General features: G+C 42.2%; 1 protein-coding gene across 1 annotated transcript in view; it reads right to left on the bottom strand.

The window, feature by feature from the left end:
* Positions 1-399: 399 nt before the first annotated feature.
* The window catches only part of LOC136582018 (nuclear RNA export factor 1-like), a 63179-nt gene continuing 40565 nt past the window's right edge, over positions 400-23013 (bottom strand). Inside the window, exons 10-21 of the mRNA XM_066582750.1 lie at positions 22620-22729; positions 20364-20400; positions 20107-20175; positions 19198-19253; positions 10348-10458; positions 10191-10249; positions 9975-10090; positions 9702-9741; positions 8217-8289; positions 6931-7113; positions 6010-6070; positions 400-4416 (exon numbers count right to left, since the gene is read on the bottom strand). Coding sequence (XP_066438847.1) covers positions 4378-4416; positions 6010-6070; positions 6931-7113; positions 8217-8289; positions 9702-9741; positions 9975-10090; positions 10191-10249; positions 10348-10458; positions 19198-19253; positions 20107-20175; positions 20364-20400; positions 22620-22729 — 954 coding nt within the window. The 3' untranslated portion in view covers positions 400-4377. The remainder of the gene's footprint in view (positions 4417-6009; positions 6071-6930; positions 7114-8216; positions 8290-9701; positions 9742-9974; positions 10091-10190; positions 10250-10347; positions 10459-19197; positions 19254-20106; positions 20176-20363; positions 20401-22619; positions 22730-23013) is intronic.

The raw sequence follows: 23013 nt of genomic DNA, 5'->3' as shown, positions 1-23013 counted from the left end.
AAGAGGCGTAACAAGTTATGCAGGTGACCTTTAGTCTTACCCTTTGTCTTAAAAGGACTAAAATTCTTTGGCTGGTTAACAAACGGAATCATTTGTGATTTACACAAGTGCTGTGTAAAGTGTCAGGGATTCTTCGAGTTTCTTGAATTTTAACCCCCAAAATATACCTGTAGCCCTCCATTGTGTAATAGAACCATCGCAAAAAAAAAATTAATTTATTAGAAGTGAATAGGCTTGATTGGTACACGCACATGTATTGACCCTAATGAATAGAGTGAACTCCTGTGCAAGTCCATGGCATCAATCTGAAGGTCAGCATTTTACGTTGGAAAAATCCATCATGTGAATATTCCCTTTGAAAAAAAAACAATTAAATAAAAAGTAAACATTTACCAAAAGGAAAAAAAAGAAAAACACATTTATTTAAACATTTCACAGTGAGCTAATTTACTCTGTACAGGTCAACTTTGAAATACAAATAATCAAAATTGTTACACCATGCGACTAGTTTGGAAAAGGCTGATGTGGCGTTGACCATTCCGGTGTTTGCAGTAAAATATTGAATATTTACATTAACGGGATTAATACACAATCTATTAGTGTCTGATCTGAAAGGATGAACCAGAGGTGTTTCCGATGAATACAAATCCTAGTGCATAAGAACTGTTTTGAAGTGAAAAAAACAAAAACCTGCATACAACAATAATAGCAGCCGGCGCTCAGCTCATTACTAAACTGCAAAGGGAAAAAAATATATATCGGTTGGTTGCTACAAGCAACAATATTTGCCTTTGATAACGTTTTTCACTAAATTGGTAGTTTCACACAGGTTTTTGTGGCAGTTTTTTTTCATGCATTTTTGAGCCAAAACTAGAAGCTGATGTAGCAGGAAGGAGAAGTCCTTCATTTACATTTTCCATATCTTTTGGATCCACTTCTTGCTTTGACTCAATAAAACACACAAAAAACTGCCACATAACCCGTTTGTGAAAGCAGCATATAGCAGGTCTACAGCCTCTGTGGGAAAGGTGGGTTGCGGCAAGTACTGAGCTGGCGGTTCTGCTGGAGTATATACCCTCCCTGCATACATAAGGCATGGCACTGAAATGTGGTAGACTGAGAAGAGGTAATAGCAGTAATGCTGCACCGCAAACTGCGCAAAGAAAATGTCAAACTTCACCGGAATGATTCTACAAAACCTTTCTGCAGCCTCCATTTCATCAAATGACACGCTGTATCCCACAGACAGTTAGTATACATTATAACTGGTTTAACCCCCCCCACTGCTAAACATCACTGAAATGATGGGCAGGGAAGGGATTAAGCCAGTAACCCCACACAGCAGCCTCCTCAAACACCCATTCACACCATCTTAATAAATCACCGACACACATCACCCCCCCCCCCTTCCTCCCATATAAAAACCCCATTTCCTATGTTACTACTCATCCATTCATGCACATCCCCACACACAACCACCAAGTGATACCCGACAGCCCAGAAACCCCCAAGACTGGAAATCCTATAAGATCATTCTCCCCTCAGAATACACAGGGCAATGATACTTCATGAGAAGAGTGACTGCAGACTGGACAGTCAGTTTTGTACATTTACACCGGCTCTTGTCACAAGACTAACACTTCTCTAAGCCAAGTATCTTACATGACAGCAGTCAGTGTCTTGGACTGGGCTTACACGTAATGATGATGGTCCAGGTCAGAAGAGTATCCCAGCAATGGCTGGAACACTAGTCTGAGCGGCCATTCCTACACAGAAAAACAAATTGTTCATCATAAACTAAATTTATTCCCCCATTTAAGGGCTTCTCATTCGTCGCGTCAATATAGAAATTACTATTAGGGACAGAAACAGAATTGTTTTAAAGTCTTTTAAAAGATACATGTAAGCCCAGCCGTACACACACCATCCCTTGTATTATGGAACAGTTAATGGAAGGAGGGAAAGAAAAAAGAAAAATAAGCAGCCCTTTTCGGCCAACTAACCTCCACACACTGCTCAACTACACAACATGCCGAAACATGCACACAAATACTCCCCTTTCAGAACACTGATGCAGACATCCTCCCCCTCCCCAAATCGACACGCACACATGCATAAGTCACTGTCAGAAGACACCTCCCCCCTTACACCCAATCTTGTAATTTTCCCCATCGTACCCAGAGTTGTGCATCTACCTTAATTAAGGTTTTTTTTTCAAGTTTTTTTTTTTTTTTTTTTTTTAAACCAGCAGGTGATCAAGAAAAAATAACGTAGAATTATCCGTCCTGGACCCCCGCAAGCTGCAGCACCGCAGCTGTTGATCTACCCATAGGCTCCGCTTACAGAACATTACAGACAGCTTCCATTAATCACAGACCTTAATGATGCACTATTATTGACTGTAGCTGTCTGCGACATTCCACATATAGACTGACTGCAGCATGGCTACAGACCCCGCAGAGAGATTGAGAAATGTGAAACTGAAGCAATGAGGGCCTGGAATGGATGAATATGATTTTCCAAAATTACCAGTGGGAAGGGGATATGGGCCATGAAAACTTCAAAAACCCCGTTGAACCTCCCACTACACTAGAAAAAAAAATTGTATAATACTAAAATAAAATACAGGCCAATTAAAATTAGCGTACATGTAATAAAACTGTAGGACATAAATACTGCTGTTCTAGGATCAATGACTATCAGTATAACTAGAAGCAGAGCATCACAACAACAAAATCTGCAGATATAATGTTCAGATCTGCATGTAAACAGCGGCTGTCCCACTTTGAGCCATTTTTCTGTGTCTCTGTACATTGTGCAGTAGCTGGGTTTGGTACCGCAGGTGGATTCCTAATAAAGTGAATGAGCCTGCAGTACCCAACCCAAGCCACAGCAAAACGTCTCGAAGTGGGAAAACCGCTTTAAGCTCAATGTTTAACCTTAAATACATTTTCATTTACAGATTATAATAAAAAAATAAAAAAAGGGCTGCATGAAATTTTGTTTATAGTCAGAACACTTTATAGCACAGCCCCATGTTTACTAGACACATGGAAAGTATCGGTCTTACAGGTTAGGATCAGTCTGATGTCTGAAAAGAAACTATTAGGCAACTTTCACACACAGTGAAGCATTTCTGCTGTATTTCTGCATCAAAACCCGCAATTAAATAGTCAGATGATTGTTTGGATTTCAATATCAAATCCGCATGTCATGCTGCGGTTTTGAAATTCCATAACATTACCCATACCTGCAGCAGAATTTTTCCCGTTAGTGAACGGGGTTTGCCAAAACGCCATTCACCAACATTGTGCAGTACAAAGTTGGGGAATCTTCGCACGTAAAAATTCCACAACGAGTACGCTGTGTGTGAAAGTGGCCTTAAGCAAGCAGGCAGATCGAATTATCAAACTTACTGTAAATGAAACATAGCCATAGAAGCCAAATCAGCTTGCAGCCTCCAAAGAACCTCTGACAAGGAGAGCTGGAATCTGATGAGATGCTATGGGCCATTTCAGCCATTTTTACTCTGCACTAGTTTTTCTAATGCAGTCCCACCAAGTCTAATGTGACACTTCACAGGTCAGTAAAACTAAGGGTGAATTCACACCTGCATTAGGGCTCAGTTCAGGATGTGTGTCTTTTTGCTCAGTTTTTGGATGAGAGAAAGTGAAGTATAGCAAACTGATTAGTCAGTTTTGTCCCCCCATTAATTATAATGGGCTTTCAAAAAAAAAAAAAAAAAACAAAAAAAAAACTGACACTCTGGACTGAGCCCTAATGCAGGCGTAAATTCACCCTACCCAATGAATGATGTCACTCTACAAAACAAGCACGACTTTATGCTGTCTAAGCAATCACTACTTATTCCTGGAATCTAAAGCTTTTTTTCTTTCAAACCATAAAAGCTAACATGTCCCATTTTTTAATAGTGTCCATCTAACCGAAGTGATATTCCGGATTGGAGAGAAACTCTTCTTATGCCTCCAAATTCAGTTCCCACTTCTTGTTTTATGTTTTTCTGTCTTAGTAAGATGCAGTAAGTAACCCTTGGAGACACTCACATGGAAGAAATATAAACGCTTGTATTCTTCATCTGAAGCTTAAATCAATGTATTAGGAGTCAAGTATGGAGGCAGACCTCTCCGGCTTTTCAGATGAACAGAAAATCTTTCAAAATATATATACGTATGTACATGTGCAGACCGTACTGTAGTTGGATGTGGTAAAAGATAAAACTGGGAACAGTGCCCAATGACTTGGGAATTCAACAAGCAGGTCCTTGTATCCACAAATGCCTGTTTATAGGGAGTATTCAGAATAGTTATTTATAACTTTAAAAATTAGAAGAATTGAAGGAAAGATGAACGTGAACAGTCACTCGATGAAGGCAACTTCTGGGATTTTACCCTCTGCCTGCAAAAAGAACAAACAAAAGCAGGGATTTAATGATCTGCTATAAACAAGGGTACACACGCTACAACACCTTCCCAATTTCAATACTTTACTGCAAATATGGAAGTGTCTCAGTACATAATTTAACCTTTGTTTATTCTATGGATCAAGTAGGATTCCAGAAGGTCAGACCCTCGCCAATCAGATTTATGTAGTATATCCTAGTGCTATAACACTGGAAAACCACTTTAACCCCTTCCCACTCCATGCGGTACGTCATGGCAGGCTGGTACTTCGCACAAAATGACCTACCGGTACGTCATGGCAGGCTGGTACTTCGCACAAAATGACATACCGGTACGTCATGGCAGGCTGGTACTTCGCACAAAATGACATACCGGTACGTCATCGGGATAGCGCGAGATCATGACTGACCTCGCGCTATCCCGCAGCGAGAGCCGGCTGTCAGTCACAGCCGGAATCCCACTGTTAACCCCTTCCCTGCCGCATTCTAAGTAGATCGCGGCAGGGAAGCGTTCACAGAGGGAGCGCGCTCCCTCTGTCTCCGGCCGGCTCTCGCGATGAGCCCGGCCTGTCACCATGGCAACAGGACGCCAGACACTGGCGTCCTGTATTGCCTATGATCGCTGCATAAGCGATAAGGCTGCCATGCCATAAGACAGCGATCATAGGCACAGTGCTGCAAGTAAAAGATAGGTAAAAAAAAAGGCAAGGTAAAAAAAAATTAAAACCCCACATATTGGGTATTGACACGTCCGTAACGTTGTGTACAAAAAGTTGAACATGCTTTTTATTTTGTACAGCAAAAAGCGTTAAAAAAAAAAAGGTAAAAAACAGGCAAAATGCAATAAAAGTGATCAAAAAAGCCGTACATTCCCCAAAATGGTACCAACAAAAACTACAGGTCGTCTCGCAAAAAATAAGCCCTTATAGAACTCCGTACATAGAAAAATAGAAAAGTTACAGGACTTTGAATGCAGCTATAGAGAAAAAAAAAAAAAAAAAGACTCCCCCCCCCCCCCCCCCCCAAAAAAAAACAAAAAAAAACAAAAAAAAGGGTTTTTATTGCAAAAAAGTGTAAAAACCTAAAAAAAAAAAAATAAAAAAAAAGAATTTTGGTATCGTTGTAACCGTACCGACCCGCCGAAAAAATTTAGTGTGTCATGTATGCTGCATGATTAACGCTGTAAAAAAAAAAAAAATCTATGGCAGAATTGTTGCGTTTTCTCTCCCTGTTATCAGAAAAAAAAATAATAAAAGTTTTACGATATAGTCTATGTACCCAAAAGTGGCACTGATAAAAACTACAGCTCGCCACGCAAAAAACAAGCCCTTATATGGCCGCGTCCACGGAAAAATAAAAAAAAGTTATGGCTTTTGAAAAATGGAGATGGGAAAAATAGCAAAAATCGCTTGGTCCTCAACGCCAAAATAGGCCATGTCATTAAGGGGTTAAAAGGCACTAAAAAGAAAAGATTCAGAGCTTTCTAATCATTAGAAGGGAGTGTTACTAAACTTAAGTGGTTCATGTTCTAGTCCATTTAATTTGACACAAAGCAAAAACACAATATATTATCACATGCTGTGTCTCACCTTTAACTTCATAAAAATCTGTGCTGCCTGTTCAAAGTCCCAGCCGTTGTCCTGAAGACACCTGTTAAGGGGGTTGTATGGTTATAAAGTGACATAGTATCAATTCACCACTTTAGAGCACATTTAGAGAGCTCTAATACAATTCTTAAACCCCTTAACCCTACAGGACGAACATTTAGGTCTTGGATGTTAGGGGCTTGTATGGAGGTGGATCAGGATTCAATCTCACTCCATACAATGCGAGTGCCAGCTGTTTCTTACAGCCAACACCCGCCCACAACAGCTCCTATAAGCAGCAGCACTAATCTGAGCTGTTAACTCCTTAAATGGCACTGTCAATTCTGAGAAGGCCCCAGGGCTGCCATTGCAGTTTGCTCATCAAGCCATGCCTGTGGCGTGGCTTGGTAGATTGTCTGTTAGATTGCGAAATAATGTAATGCAGCCTCCAAAGTTCATCATACTGCAGGAGTGATCAAACAAGTTCTTGTCCCCTATAGGGACAAGAAAAAAAAAAAAAGGTAAAACAAAAAACGTTTAAAAAATTTTACTAATTGAAAAAAATAAAAAAAAAGTTTAAAAAAAACCAAAAACAACCTTTTGCCATATATCAAAGTAATGCATTATTTACCCGGCACGGTGAATGGCGTCAGGAAAAAAAAAATGAAAAAAAAAAAAACAAACTAAGAATTTATAAAAAATAATAATTTTCATTACATTATATGGCACACTAAATAGTATCATTGAAAAATACAACTTGTACTTCAAAAAACAAGCCTTCAGATATATACTTCGATGAATAAATAAAAGAGTTATGATTATTTAAAAAGAGGGTGTGGTAGAAGGAAAGAAAACGGAAAAAAAAGGAATGCATCCTTAAGGGGTTAAAGAAGCTGTATGTTTTGTACAAAGAAAAGTTCTTACTTTTGAGACCATTCTGCATTCATTCCAGAAAACAGTGAAAATGCTTGCACCATATCTTGGGGCGCCGGTGCAAGAACGGGTACTGGACTGCTGGAAGGTGTAGGAGCTGGTGTGGCAAAGGCTTTTCGAATCTCCTCTGTAGTAGCATTCCTTATGAACTGTTCATCATTCACTAAAAGAAGCCTGAGGGGTTACAAGCAAAACATACAAATAATAAATAAAAAAATAAATAAATAGAAGGAAAAAAAAACAAAAACAAAACTTGCCTAAGGCCTCCTGCACACAGGCGGGTCGGACCACGCATGCGGGATTCCCGCAACAGAGTTCAACCCTGTACCCAGCTTACCCATTTGGCAGCTTCTGCACACGCTGCGGATGTGCCCACCGTCACTCCGTAGCGCATGCGCTGCAACATGCATCCCGTGATACTTCCGCCGGACTTCCGGAGTGAGCACTATGGGACGGATGGCTTCCATTGACTTCAATCGAAGCCAGCTGTGCATAATGCACACAAAATTACGGAATGCTGTGATTTATTCTCCACAAGCAGAAAATCGCAATCGATTTCTGCTCATGGAGATGAAATGGCGTTTTGCCATTGAATACTATGGGCTGTATTTCGCAATGCAAATACACCCGTGTGCAGGAGGCCCAAGTTGTGGATTAGAGGGAACTGAACCAAGGTTCCCCCAACCATTTTATAATGATCAGGCATAAAGCCATGACTCAACCTTTCACTGTTCCTCCAAGTCCAGCACTGCCAAACTGGTCCCCTGTGCTTCAGTCCTTGCCGAAACAGGAAGTGGTGGCGTCCCATTCATTGCTTATATGACTGCTGCAGCCAATTGCTGGTCTCAGCGGTCATTTGTCCATCCACGGCACATGACCACTGAGGAGTGAGCAGGTTGGCAATGCTAAACCGGAAGCATATTGCTAGACTGAATAATGATCCTTTTGTTTTTATAATGCCATTTCACACACCAGTGCAAGATCACAAAAAAAAAAAAAAAAAAAAGTAAAAAATATCCTTTAACCCCCAACTCAAGATAGAGTACTATAGAAGGGGGTATTACCTTAGAAAACTGAAGATTTAAATATTAATTGCCTCATCTCAAAAACTATGGGTACCACCATGGAAGTGTTGCACGTCAGAAAAAGAAAAGTGGTGTGGCGGCCATCCTGTTCGGAGTGCAGCAACATCTATCCACACCTAAACGTTAGTTCAGGAGGAGGTGATGGGCGCTGGATGACCCCTTCTAGGTCTGTGTTAGGCGATTATGACTTACCCTCCATCAGTGCTTGGTACAGCTATGAACACCCGTGTGAAAGCACGTACAGGGTCACTGGATTGGCCCTCAACTAAAGAGTAAGAAAATGAGAAATCAGTACATATTTTCATTTTAGAGAGGAATTCCTAGTGTATTTTATTACATCAAGTACATAATTGACAAGTGAAGACAAGAAGAACCAGTCTTCAATCTTGGGCTATGATTTCTTTATTCATATAAACATTAAAATGACAGGATGAGACAAAATGTTTATTACTGGATGGACAAGAAAGTCAGGCCTGTTGAATGACAGCAACCCCAAGTGGGAGCTAGCAGAGTATGCATTCACATGGCTTCCTAGCCGTGTAAATGCCTGTAATGAGCTCCACCTCGTGGGCGCTACAGACAGCCTGAATTTTATCATGCAACTTTATGGCTGTGTGGAAGCAAGCAGGGAAATTGGAGGTCTACATCACAAAATTATGGGATTAAGGAAATTTAAACAGCACAAATGCAGTTTTAGGCTAGATTATAGGACATACTATTTGTCCACTTTGGGTGCTACACTACTACTATGCATTTGTGAAACTGTAAATCAGAGATACACTTCAATCATTTCTACACTACTCAGTGCACACAATGAAAATAGAAAAGTTACTGACTCAAAGATGCTCACTTTTTTTTAACTTCGTTTTATTAGCAGATTGCAAAACAGTTATTACAGTCAATTTTGAACAATGTGTTTATTTGTACTGTATCTTGCATCATAGTTTAACAATACAGTATCATTTGTAACAGTTAAAAGAAAAGAAAGGGGAAAAAAACCCTTTGATACATTTGGTTCGTTGTGTATGTGCAGGTATATTTATTTCTTCCTTGCTTATTTATTAAACCTATATTTATTCTACTTATGTGTTGTGCAAGTTTGTCCATAAACCCCATACTTTCCCAAATTTATCCGGGCATCCTCTGTGTTGATAAATCACCTTTTCATATGGTATTATAGTGTCAACCATTCTCATCCAGTATGAGACGGAGGGCGGTCTCGTTGCCATCCATTGCATAGCCACCGCTTTTCTAGCAATAAATAGTGTCTCTCTAATAAATATTTTGTCATGGTGGGTCCATGCATCCTCGTCTATCAGCCCCAATATCGCCACTTTGGGATCTAGCTCCAGAGGGACTGGTAACAATCCAGAAATAAAGGTGGTGACTTCCTCCCAGAAGGTTTTAACATACGTACATTCCCACATTAAATGCCAAAAGTCAGCATTTGGCTGATGGCACCCATGGCAAGATGTTGTATTAGTTCTGCCCATTTTGTTCAGGCGAACTGGTGTAAGATACGCTTGATGTATAATATATAATTGAATGAGTTTGTTATTAATTGCCGGTGATACTAGTAGGTGTGACCCCATTGCCTCTTGCCAGTCTTCTGTTGTCAATGTGGGGATGTCATTTTTTCATTTGTCGTAAACTAACAATGGCTCAAAAGATGCTCACCTTTAAATACACCGTTCACCACAAAACACAGCAGCGTGTTCTAAAAGAAAAACTCTTATGAAACGCAATATTTGGAGGGTAACAGTAGTCTATAGTTCTGCAATGTAAGTTGTTAAAACAAAAAAAAAATGAAATAATGTGGGTCAGGTTGAAAGATTGGGATGTGGGGGAAGAAAAAAAAAAATCTGATGAAATATAGAAGACAGATGACAAGTGTTATTGTATTTGGCATGAAATAAAAACCTACATTGAAGTAAAAAAAATTATACTTACAGATTGCGCAGTGATGTCTACAACAAATGAATTCAGATCATGCTGCGTACGCGGGAGCTCGTTTAGGAAGCTGACAACGTTAAGGCGCTTGTGTTTCAGTAATTTAAAACGGAGTGCTAAGAAAATAAATATTATTAACGGCTTGGTTTGTACAATAGTTATGCTGAGATTTTTGTCAAAAAAAGTAGAGCGCACAGTAGAGCACACTGTTCTCACCTGGATCACGTAATCTCTTTATATTTCTGCTGCCATTGAAGTACTCTCCCAGACTGCTCCTATCGAGAAAGAGGTCACATTAAGGATCAAAGCAAGTACCGCAAGTATAATGGTGGGGAACAAAAGCAGAGAAAGAGAAGGAAGGAGAATTACAGACCTTGAGGGATTCTGTGCTGATGGACCAGAGATGCTGAGTGAACAGCAAGCTTCGTCATGGTATACATTAAGGAGGCCTTGACGATCTTCACTATCATAGCACGCATAATATCTATGAATATTAAAGCACAGACCACACAGGATTAGATGAAAGGGAAGAAGATAAGAAAAAAAAAACAACAAAGTGCTTCATCAATAAGAAAAGAGAATCAATGCATCTTTATGGTGTCTTGCAATGCTTCCTCCTATCATTATTGTCCTACACACTAACCTCTTCAACTTCACATTATGATAAATATATCTGTGAATGCAAAACCGTTCATCGGTTGTTTTCCTTGCCCACTACATGTATAAAACACAATTAATTTTCAGCGGTAAAGAGGAACGCATGAATTTTAAAGGGGTTGACCATTTTATGCTAACATTTTCTAACATGCCATAAACTGCTGTGTTGTGTCACAACAAACTTTTATCCCTTACCTCAGCTGTTTACTTGGACACCTCCCTGCTGCCTATGAAATAGGTATATAGACACAGGACTTGCATCCCCGTTTTTAGAACGTAAGATGGAGGCGATCACATGATTAATTACGACCGCTTTCACAGAAGTCAACAATCTCTATTTACACTGAACATGTGCAATACGTGCACAAAAGTGGACACAGCAAAGGAAAGCTGGGAAAGCGGTCATGTGTGTACCACCACCATCTTACATCCTAAGGCTGCATTCACACGAACGTATATCGGCTCGGTTTTCACGCCGAGCCGATATACGTTGTCCTCATCTGCATGGGAGGGGGGGGGGGGGGGTGGAAGAGCCAGCAGCAGGAACTGAGCTCCCGCCCCCTCTGCACTATTTGCAATGAAAGGAGGCGGGGCGGAGCCAAGTGGAGCTAATTAGCCCCGCCCCATCCCTCCCCATTGCAAATAGTGCAGAGGGGCGGAGAGGAGGCAGAGAGGGGGCGGGAGCTCAGTTCCTGCTCCTGGCTCTTCCATTCCCCCCCCCCCCCTGCAGATGAGGACAACGTATATCGGCTCGGTGTGAAAACCGAGCCGATATACGTTCGTGTTAATGCAGCCTAAGGACTAGTGATGAGCGATAAATGGAATAATTGAATTGGGAAGTGGCCCGATTTTCCAAAAATAAATCGACCGAAACCCATTCCATTAAAGCCAATGAGTGTAAAAAAACTGGAATTTTTCTTACCAATAATTCCCTTATGTGTTAGGCTAGCAAGGGTAACCATGTCAGTAGGGAGGGGGGGCGGGGGGAAGCCCGTATGCGGTCAGGATGCCTTCAAGAAAGGGAATTATTGGTAAGAAAAATTCCCGCTTTTCCTCCGACATCATGACAGCATACACCTGGAGGAATACCAAATAACTGGCATGGGCTTTTTTAGGGAGGGATTACTGCTTGAAACACCTTCCTCCCCAAGGTTGCATCCTCACTAGATTTTAATGTCCAGCCTGTAATGTTTAATAAATGTATGACTAGAAGTCCACAAGGCCACGTTACAAATCTGTTTGAGGCGTGCGCTCTTTCTGCCCAGGAAAATGCCACCGCCCGAGTAGAATGGGCTTTCAAACCTTCTGGGGGGAGGAATGCCCTTGGCCTTGTAAGCCGCCTGGATGGCTCTTCTGAGCCACCAGGCTATTGAATCTCTAGAAGTGGCCTTCCCTTTGGTCTTCCCCTGAAATTGAACGAAAAGTTTGTCAGTCTTTCTGCAACTTTCCGTTGCCTCAAGGTACACAAGTGCAGCTCTTTTAACGTCAAGATTTATGGAGCTTCTGCTCCTTTTCGTTTTTAAAATTTAGACAAATGCTGGCATGACTATTGGCTGGCCTCCGTGGAAGTCTGACAAGACTTTGGGTTGGAAGGAAGGGTCTAAAGGAGAATACGATCTCGTCGGGGTGAATAGTCATATATGGGGCCCTTTACGAAAGGCCTGGATTTCACCCACGCACTTAGCTGACATAACTGCCACAAGGAGGGCTACCTTGTACGTCAGCAAGGTGATGGATAGGTCTCTTAATAGGTTCAAACGGGGGATCGCAGAAGACCTGAAAAACTATAGTCAGATCCCAGGGGGGGTGCCGTAAGCCTTATAAATGGATGCAGTCTACTTGCCCCTCTAAGAAATTTCCCAATCCCCTTGTGCTCCGCAAGCGCAAGATCAAAGAATGCCCCCAAAGCCCCTACTTGGACTTTGAGGGTATTTGGACTTAACCCTTTATCCAGGCCTGCCTGGAGGAAATTTAAAATTTCCTGACTGGATATCCTGAACCATCCATTCTGAGAATTTTTTTACAGACTTCGGAATAAATCTTTCCCGTCGAGGGCATAAGGCTCTCGCACATAATGGAAACCACATTAGATGATAGACCCTTTTCTAAGAATTTTACCCGTTCAAGATCCAGGCCGTAAGCCTGAACTTGTGAACCTCCGGGTAGAGGAGAGGACCCTGCAGCAATAGGTCCGGTCTTGGCGGAAGATGGAGAGGCTCTCCCACTGGCAGATCTCAGGAGAGGAAACCAAGGTCTTTCGGGCCAATAAGGCGCTACTAAAGTTACTGAAAGCCTTGACCGCAGTAATTTTCTTAGGAGGAGCGGAATCAGCTGTAAAGAGGAAAAAGCGTAAGCTAAGTCCCAAACCCAGGGGTGAGAGGGGGCGCCCGTGCCTAAGGCTGGTTTCTCCAAGTCTCGGGAAAAGGGAAGACGGCACTTGGTATTTGCGTTTCACGCACACAAATGTATTTCGGGTACCCGCTATTTGTCCCGAGTAGGCTAAACACTTCAGGATGGAGTCCCCACTCTCCTGCGTCCACTTTCTTTCTGCTTAGAAAGTCTGCGGCTGAATTTTCAGCTCCTTTTATGTGGAATGCTGACAGTGACCTGGTTGACAGTTCCGCCCACTGAAGGAACCTTCCCGTCAAATGCTGAAGTATAGGATTCCTGGTGGTACCCTGGTGCCGAGTGAGTGGCATTGCCATCATATCATCGGAAAAGATCCTCACATGCTTCATCCCTAAAGGGTTTGCAGGCTACATAGGGTTTCCCAAACCTCATTTAGTGCTCTAAAACTAGATAACCTGGATCTCTCATGAGGGTCCTATGTACCCTGTATATGGCCACCTTCAAAGTGGACCCCTTACCCTTTGGCGCTGGCATTCGTTATTATCGTGGGGTCCAAATTCTATTTGGATACCCTTGAAAGGTTGTCTGAGGACAACCACCAGCGGAGTGAGGATCTAGCCCTAGTGGAAATAGGGATTGTCCTGTCAAGTGAGGACTGACTTGTCCCAATTCTGGAGGATAAGTGTCTGGAGATCACAGCTGTGGAACTGGGCCCAGGGAACCACTCCAATGCATGAGGTCATTAGCCCCAGCATCCGCATCGCCTGTCTTATTCAAACTGTAGATTTTTTTATACAGAGCAGAACATTCTCTAGAATGAGCCGTTTCCTTAGAGGAGGAAGGGATGAACATTGGAGGCGAGAATCCAAAATGACTCCCAGGAATTTTTTCCCGGTTTCCGGTTCCATGTTGGATTTCAGATCATTAATGATCCATCTCAGACCCTTAAACAGCTGAAGCGCCCTAGTGAGACCTCAGAATAGTGAGAGAATCTGCCACCAGCAGGGAACCATCCACTGAGCTATGCCCCCTTCCAGATGGGGGACGATAATAATCCCACGATTGAAATGGTAGCTTTTCTGCGCAATCACCACTTTGGAAAAGATCCGTGGAGCAGAGGAGATTCCAAAAGAAGGCGCCATTCTCAGCGTAAATTAAGGAACCTTTGTGAGTTGACATAATTGGGGGATGTGATAATACTCATCCTTTACGTCAATCGTAGCCATAATGTTTTCCCTACCAATCAGGGGGTTGCGGTTCTCCATCGGTGGGAGCCATCTGGTTTTGAAACCAGAAAGAGAGGGAAGTAAAAGCATTTGCCCACATTCCCTCTTGGGATGGGGATAACTGCACCGAGATCCAGTATGATCTGTTCATCCTTAAGTAGAGCCTACTCTAGGGTTGGTGCCTGGATGACGGTCGCGGTGGAACCGGAAGCCTGTATTTGGACCCAGGCCCACGCAGTCCCCCCCCCCCCCCCCAGGCCGGCGCTTGTGGGATCAATTCCTGTACTTAGGATTGTTTCCCAGCGTGTGGTAGGCCCCGTCAGTAGTTATGTTTCTCCAACTAGTGCACCAATGAACCAATCTTCTGCCCGCCGGGCATGAAGATGCAGGCTGAGGGACAACAGTAAGAGCCTTAGCCCTTCCTCCGGTCTTTCCTTTTCCCACGTACGTTGTAGACGAGGGACGTGGATAGAAGGGGCTTTTGCGGGGTCTGATGCTCCGAAGCAGACCGTCTCCGTAGAAGCTGATCCAGTCAAACCGCCATAGAGCGAGCCACCGAAGTGGCCGCAATATTCGCTTTATAATGAGACTGGACGTGGACCAAGCCTTACGCATGGTCATGTCTATTTTGTTGTGCATAGAGTCCTTTAAGTGGGATGTATCCTCAGATGGTAGCCCAGTTCTTTTAGACACCATAGAGATAGCTTGTCAACCGTTGGCGTCTCCTAAAGGATAGCCACTTTATCGTCCGCAAATAAGACGCTCCTAAAAAAAATTCTTTTTTTTTTTTAATTAACGGAGCTTGAGCCACACAATTCCACTCTCAATTGTTTAAGTGTGGCGTTTACAGGGAATGTAGATTGACGTTGTGGAAGCAGACCCGCAAACATGACGTGACTGCACAGTGCAAGGTTTCCCTGCTGGTGTTTTTCGAAGAAAAAAAAAAGATTTTTTTTTTTTTAATTTATTTATTTTTTCCCCTTTGCGACACTTCCCCAAGATCTTCAAGATCAAGTTCTTCCACCGTGTCAGAGTCGGACTAACACTGCCGGAGCAGACCTTCTTGGAGGTCCGAAAGGGAGTACTGTGTATTTTCCCGGACCGGATTTCAGACATGTGGGAAGATTTTTCTTCCTGCAGAATTTTCGCTGAGCAGGAAGCGCATAATGTTTTAGTATAGGAGTCGTCGAGTTTGGCCAAGCATACTGGACACTTTTTACTTCTCCTCTTAGCCTCCCTAGGTTTTTGAGTATCCCTGTCGTAAAATGACATGGGAGAGCTCTGTTAGTAAGGGAAGTGTAATGCAGGTGTCTGTAGGTTGGCCCACAGGACCACTTACAGTTTGGAGATTCTCTGGGTCCTCTTTGACCGACATCCTGCGCTTGTGGGATCCATTCCTATCCTTAGGATCGATTCCGTGAAAAAAAGCACCAGCCGACTTCTCCTGGTGCAGGGAACTTTAAATTTTGAATCTGGCGCCAAGCCGCGCCTTTGTGTGCTCCATCAAGGCCACGCCCCCTTGCGGAGCGTTTGGCATCAAACTCCCTGTGCTCCGCCGAGGCCACGCCCCCTTGTGAAGCGCTGCTACAGCCGAGACCCAGAGATGGCGGCCGCCGCCTGGTTGACGGCCGCGGTGGTGTCGGAAAGTCCGTTATTGGACCCCAGCCCACGCAGTCCCCGGTTAGCACCCAGATGAGGTACTTCCCACTGAGGCAACCGGGGCTGCCAGCCAGAGATGGCGGCCGCCGCGGTGCCGGAAAGCCCGTCCTTGGACCCAGGTCCACGCAGTCCCAGGTTGGCACCCAGATGAGGTACTTCCCACTGGGGCAACCGGGGCTGCCAGAAGAGAGATGCCGCTGCTCACCGGTAAGCCCTGGAACTCCCGGCATAGGACAGCATCGCTGGAGCTCTGCCGCTGCTGTCCTGAAGGGACAGGAAAAGCACTGGTGTTGGTGGAGGGGAGGTGCCTTTTATTTTCTGCCTCTTCCTGTCCCGTCAGCAGGTGAGCAACCTCCAGGTGTATGTTGTCATGATATCGGAGGGAAATTGTGTTTACTAGTTTGGCCTGCAGGTGGTCCCTAATGCAGCCAAATACCCCCAAATTACATGGGACTAATGGTTGTGGTTCTTTAACCTCTTCCCTCTATAGGACGTACAGTTACGTCCTGCGGGGTCAGGATATATGTATGAAGAGAGGTGGTGGGGCAACCTCTTCATACAGCCCGAGCACCGGCTGTTTATTACAACCGACACCCAGTAGCAATTAGTGTAAATTAAAAACTTTTTTAAAGTTTTCAGGTGGGCTGAAATGAAATCAATGCATCTGCAATATTGTTGGGTGGTAAAGTCTACAGTGAAGTAAAAATGACAACTTTGTTCTATAATAGTCTTCCATACAAGAAATAGGGCCTCTGAGAAAAATGTGAATGCGATGTTGCCATTGTTCCTCATCAAGGAGGCCCAACAGACACACGCTAAGGCCATTAGGTACTGGTAAGCCAATTACTTGGCAGACTAGATCTATTACCTCAGATCAGAAAAGTTGAGATGTGGGGCAACTCCATAATCAGTTGCGTAACATTGCATTAGGCAATGAGCATCCAAAGCACTTGTAAGAAGCAACTCTACCCACTTTGAAGAGTCTAGTAGATGTGAGATAAGGCCCTAGGGCCCTGTGTATGCAGCACCCTGATTAACCGGTTTGCAGAAATGGATGGATGTGCCTCAAAAAAACTGACCAGAGTATGAGCATTTTAATTGCAAGAATTAATAAAAGCACGATCTATGGATCTTGTGCGATTGCTGAATCTGTTTAAAGGGAAACAAAAAAGGACCCATTTATGAAAATCTGTTCCAGGGAGGTGACTCCAAACCCAAACCAGTATCCCACATCTGGTAAACTTATTGAGTTGCAGGAAGACTTCATTACCCCATAGTGGAGTTTCAAGAGGGGTATCCTTATAGCTAGTCACCTGTTGATCCAGTTTCCAGACCTACACGGCCAGTCTATAGATGGGCAACACTTGCCTAACAGAGCTCAGGATGCTCCAGTATAGCTCTGAGGAAGTCTCAGATAGAAAGTGCATTAAATGATGTACAGCATTAGGCAAATAATTTTCTGTGATCCAATATCTCAGAAATGTAAGCTGACCAGCTTATATAGTCAAGATTGAAATCTGGAAGGGTCGCACTCGCCAAATCTTTAGGATGTTTAAGAGTGTCTAATCACAACTTGGAACACACCTCGCCACAAACAAAGGAGGATTGCAGGGAATTGACTGTATTTTGTTTTTGCAGTACTATGGTATGCGAATGTTCTAGGTTATATAGAAACTTGAGAAGCACTATCATTTTGACAAGGTTGACTCTCCCTGTGACTGACAGAGATAAGGAGCTTCATATTTTAAGTTAATCTTTGAGAAAGAAAAAAAAAAGTAATGGAGTAACTACAGTAATTCAGACTGTAGCTATAAATGGAGTATCTTAAGATAAATACACTTACATATTTAAATTTGTCAACTACCTCAAGAGGACATTATCTCGTCCACAGACTAGTCCTTCACTCACAGGGGCATAAAGGTGGATTTTTGCCAATTCAAACCAACCAGAAAAGTGCCTGAGCTTATCAATAAGAGAAATAGCATTAAAAAATAATGCAAGTGGCAGCATAAATGGTGAAATTTTGCAGTAGAAAAAGGGCTTCATTTATTCCATATTAAGAAGGTAACATTTCAGCCTGCTCTGGCCTTTTTCAAGCCAGGACAGGCCAAAATGTAGCTTTTTTAATATGGAATAAATAAAACTCTTTGTACTGCAAAATCTCACCATTTATGCTGCCACTTGCTTGCATTATTTGTGGACTATTTTAGGAACCCTGGGTTCAGGTCCCTTATCAGTGGCTGTGCATGTTATCTACCTTGCCTTAATAGGACCTATTTGAGTGCTGTTGGCTTGCACTTCTACATAAGAGAAATAGCAGCTTTCATGGATCAGAAAGAAATAAAACCATATCGTTCGCAAACTGACCAATGTGATCCTCCCTAGAGCCTAGGGTAATTCCTGTATATTTAGAATCTCGTCAGGTAGCTAGGGCCTTGTTGGCCGACACAAACATCAAGAGTGATAGTACCCAGAAAGAATGATCTAGGAAGTAAATCGTTAACTAAAATATTAACCATTAAGGGAATTCTAAAAATAATAGAGATCTATTTCATAAGGGAGTATCCAAAATAAAAAAAAAAGCACATCACTTCCAGTAAATATAACAATTCATAATGGAGGCAAAAACCTTAGCGGCATCTAGGGACGCCAATTCCCAAACGCTCTGAAGATTCTATCCGATTTGGGTGACCGCTCGGAGTCTCCTAATATTATCAGAAGTAGATCTACCAGGCATGAAACCTGATTGATCTAGTGTGTATAAATGTCAGGAATAACTAAATTCAGCAAACTAGGATTTTGGTTATGATCTTATAGTCCACGTTCAGTAATGAATGGGGCGGTATGATCCGCAGTCTCCAGGATTATCTTTGGGTTTTAATATTAATACTATTGTGGCTTCATTAAAGCAGTCTGGGAATCGGTCTTCTGCAAATACTTTCATAGGAGGGATAGTAGTTGTGGAATTACTGTATCTTGGTACTGGAGTCTTATAAAGTGAAAAATACGGTAACTTCTGAGCTGTTAAAAACAACTGCTAGCCACCTGTTATGAGCAGACACTGCTCCCTAGCCCATACTATACACCCTTACATCCTTCTTGACTAACACAAATTTATGCAATGTACTCAGGAAGGGGTTAATATATTTTGTTTGGGGAAAAAAGGGACATCTTCTAATAGCCTGTAGTTCCACAGTACAGTGAGGTTTTCTGTAGATGTTTAGCAAATCAGATTCCTCACAAAAACCTATGTAGTGTAATTCCGCAAAGCACAAAATAGGCAAGAAAAGGGAAGAATAAAAAGAAATGTTGAAAGATCTAGCTATACTCACTGTTGAAGAAATCGCAAAACCAACGCTTTAATATCATCTGTTGCAAGATAACTGCCCTGAAAGAAGGAAAAAAAAAAAGAAATCATTGGTCACAAAGTAATGGGAACAGGGACAAAGGTAAGAAAATATATTGCTGCTGGACGATTTTGCCAAAAATTAATTTTTTTCTCTTTTAAACTTATGGCCTATTTAATTTTTTTTTACGTTTCAACGTCACAGCTTCGCACACAAACACGTCAAATTCCGCATGCGGATTTTGCCTATTGACAGTACTGAATCCACATGAAGAATCACAGCAAAAATATGCAGTAGAAACGTGCAGTTTAGCTGTGGATTTTGGGTATGTTCACACAGTGGAATTGCTGCAGAACTTTCCGTGGCAAATTCTGCCTTAAAGAAAAAAGGAAAATTCATGGGATTTTTTTGGATCAATTCCACTATGTGAACATACCCTCAGAGGCAGAAACCGTGTGGAAAGTCCCACGTCAGACAACGCCACGTTAAATAATGAAAGGGTTATTTAACGATCATCATTTAATGTGATGCAGTTATGGTGCAATAAAAGAACGAGTGACATTATAAACAGATTTTGGAACTCTTCATGACTTTTTCTGAACACACAGTAGTTCTATTTGGTAGCACTCTTGCACCCATCACATTTACTGAAGGACAGTGCTGCCAAGTCAGGTGGCTACTGTATATGTTCTGTAGGAAAAATGGGAGTAGAGATGTGCAGCAATGTGGAGAGCCTGCCATTATAACAAAAAAAACGAATTAAAACAACTCAACAAAAACAAAACAAAAAATGCAAACACTGAATCAAGGGCCATTTAATTGAATTACGTTGATCAATGGGCCAGCTATATTATATACCTATAGATAAACACACACACACACAATCTAGCTTACCTTGCAAGGAGGGAGTGTTGTGGGAGTTTCTACATCAAATGTGATCGGTGGAGGAAGTTCATGTCCATCCTATTAAAGTTAAGAACAGTGAGCAGAGGAAAAAGAATGGAGGAATAGAACACAGAGGGGGATGAAAATTGTGAGGTAGAAGAGTCAATAATGGGTGAAGAATATGTTAATTGTACCCAATTACATACCACTCACACAACACTATCACTAATCAAAATGCCTACACAGACAATATTTTGTGATCTCACCAGTCGCAGGAGTTTTGGAAAGCGGTCTCTCATGGCACTGTCATCCACGGCAAAATCCGCAGGTCGACGGACAAATAAACAGGAACATAGAGAATATTAGTTCCAGCAAATAGTAAGCCCAGACCCACCATGGCCAAGCTTCTACAATACCCAGAGAGCAGGTACCGGTGAATCACTGGCCTCTGCTAAGGGAAAGTGGAATCACAGCCTTGGGCTCCGCTATATCTCTGGAGAAGAATAGATTTGCATGCAATGGGGAATGATATCGGTCCTATGTGAAGAGATTTGAATTCCTACATTTTCATAGTCAGAGATATGGTATTGTCACAAACATACCATTTGCAGCAACAGACTATAAATGTAAGTTAGTAACAGTTCTATTCCTCAATGACTAAATAAAGTGTTCATTTGTAAAGAAAATACTGCTTTAATTATACTAACAAGGTCAGCTCCCACCAGGCTAATCCAAGACAGCAAGTCAAGGCTTTTCTCGGTCTCATAATAAGTACAACACAGTAAGCACATGTACGCAGGCCAGCAAGCTTATACTAAATACACAGCCTGTGGTCAGTGTAGAACCTGACAAATAAATCCTTTATCCATCTTGGTACGGTCACTTATGGGCATTGCAAATAGTGAGCTACCATACAAAACACAAATGTGTCATTAAGTTAAAAGTGAACACTTTGAATGGCTGTTGGTGGATAGAAACAAATAATGTGATGATGAATTAGAAGATAACAAAGATGATGTATGTGCAGATGGCAGGATGTGGCAAGGTAGGCTAGAGGAGAAAATCAATGTGGTATAATTGGCAGAACAGAATAGTGAGCAGTGATAACCACGGCTACAGCCCATGAAAGTACTGGAAAGCCATGTGCTGCATCTGATATCCATCAACCTTCAACTCCTCCACATGAAATCCTCATGGCTCCACATATAAAAGCAGGTTCCAGAAGGGGTTATCCATTCACTAACTACTCCACAGCGTGGGAGCATTACTGCCTGGGCTAAGAGGAGCATTTGTAGGCATTTTAATCCAAGTCCTCAAGGGCATACAGCCCACCACTCCTGGCAGGTAGGGTTCCAGACAAATGAGGGTTACTCAGGTGGGCACGCTTTAGGCTTAACATTCCAACCGCCTCCTTCAGTCTTCATCTTCTCGTGGCTGTTACAAGGTCTGCCTTAGGTTGCTCCCGCCTGGGGAAACTTACCCGTCATAGACCAAACAACCACAATGCAATACACAAAAAATAAAAGGCGGCGGAGACTGCAAGTTCTGTATGGACATGGCTAACACTGGGGCAACAAGTGATCGTGCTTGAAAGGCAACAACTGAGTCCTCCAACCAAAGCATGAGGAGGAGCAGGAGGAAGATCTGGAGAGCAGCAGGCCTGAAATAATGGACACACTGACAAAGGCTATATTGTGTGGCATAAGGAAGGAATGAAATGTGTAATGGTAAAATAAAATGGAAAAATGTGCTGTAAAATAATGTGGAAAAGGAGGAAAACAAGGAGACTGAAGGGAAACAAATGATACGTCTGGGTGATGCACGAATGTTTGGAAAAGTATTGTATATATTTACTAAAATGAAGATTACGTAGGTAGCTCTGGATTTGCTGAATCACTAATACTATATGTGGCAACCATTGTTTTTTTTCAGAAGGTTGATCATTTATATATACATAATAGTTTAATGCTCATGGAGAACAGTACAAGCGGGTCCACAGTATGGCTCAAGAGAATAATGATACAACGGCACTACAGACCGAATGTACTTAATGAAGCCAGTCAGTAAATGTGCTTCCTCTGCTGAAGTCTCATCTGGTCATTGGCTCCACAGAAGCCGCTGTGGGTTTATGTCCTTTAGAGAGCTGACATTTAAGTACTTTATGAAGCAGCTTATTTCTGCACAATAATGTACTCCGCATGGGGATACGTCAACATACCAGAACATCACATTAATCAAACATGGTTAACCAGATTTTATGGTGCTTTTTCTTTATCTGGTCCCCAAATCCTACATGGGCCTGTTGGACTAAAATTAAATCCTCAGGAACCATTAACAGGGGTAATAAGGAAATACATCAAGTCAGAAGGGTAACAAACCCAGGCCTGCCTCTGTGTATTACGTTGAGCAATATTGCGGAGCTTCCCCTTATCACTAAAGAGGACAGAGGCTTTTATCACAATAACCCAAGTACGATTCTGCTCAGCTAGCTTTTTCAAATTGGTGCAAAGTGCCAGACTGACCTGATGTATACAGTTTGGTCTTTGAAGTTTTTGCAGAGTGGATTCCCATTTAGCCATAGCATTTCCAGTTTGAGGTTTTTGATCTTATCCAAATCCTTTACAGATCTCAGCTGTACAAAGAAAAGATGACAAAGGGAAATTATTGCATTGGCTCTAAACATCTGCGACCTTTAAATTCATCCACTAATATATTACTAGACGTCTACAGCTGACAATACTGTTTCCAAGCAGAAACCAAAATAAAAACACTAAGTCACTACTTCTTCCTCATCATAAGCGGCATATGTTAAAGCATACAGGTGTTGACTATTGTATCTTGAAATCACTGCATACATTTAGTGGATGTAACAATGTACACGATTGCTATGCACTAATATTACATCCCATTGTACAA

The sequence above is a fragment of the Eleutherodactylus coqui genome, chromosome 11, assembly GCF_035609145.1.
Source record: "Eleutherodactylus coqui strain aEleCoq1 chromosome 11, aEleCoq1.hap1, whole genome shotgun sequence".
NCBI lineage: Eukaryota > Metazoa > Chordata > Amphibia > Anura > Eleutherodactylidae > Eleutherodactylus > Eleutherodactylus coqui.
The sequence above is the reverse complement of the archived record's forward strand: the minus strand, read 5'-3'. Positions and strand labels throughout refer to the sequence as shown.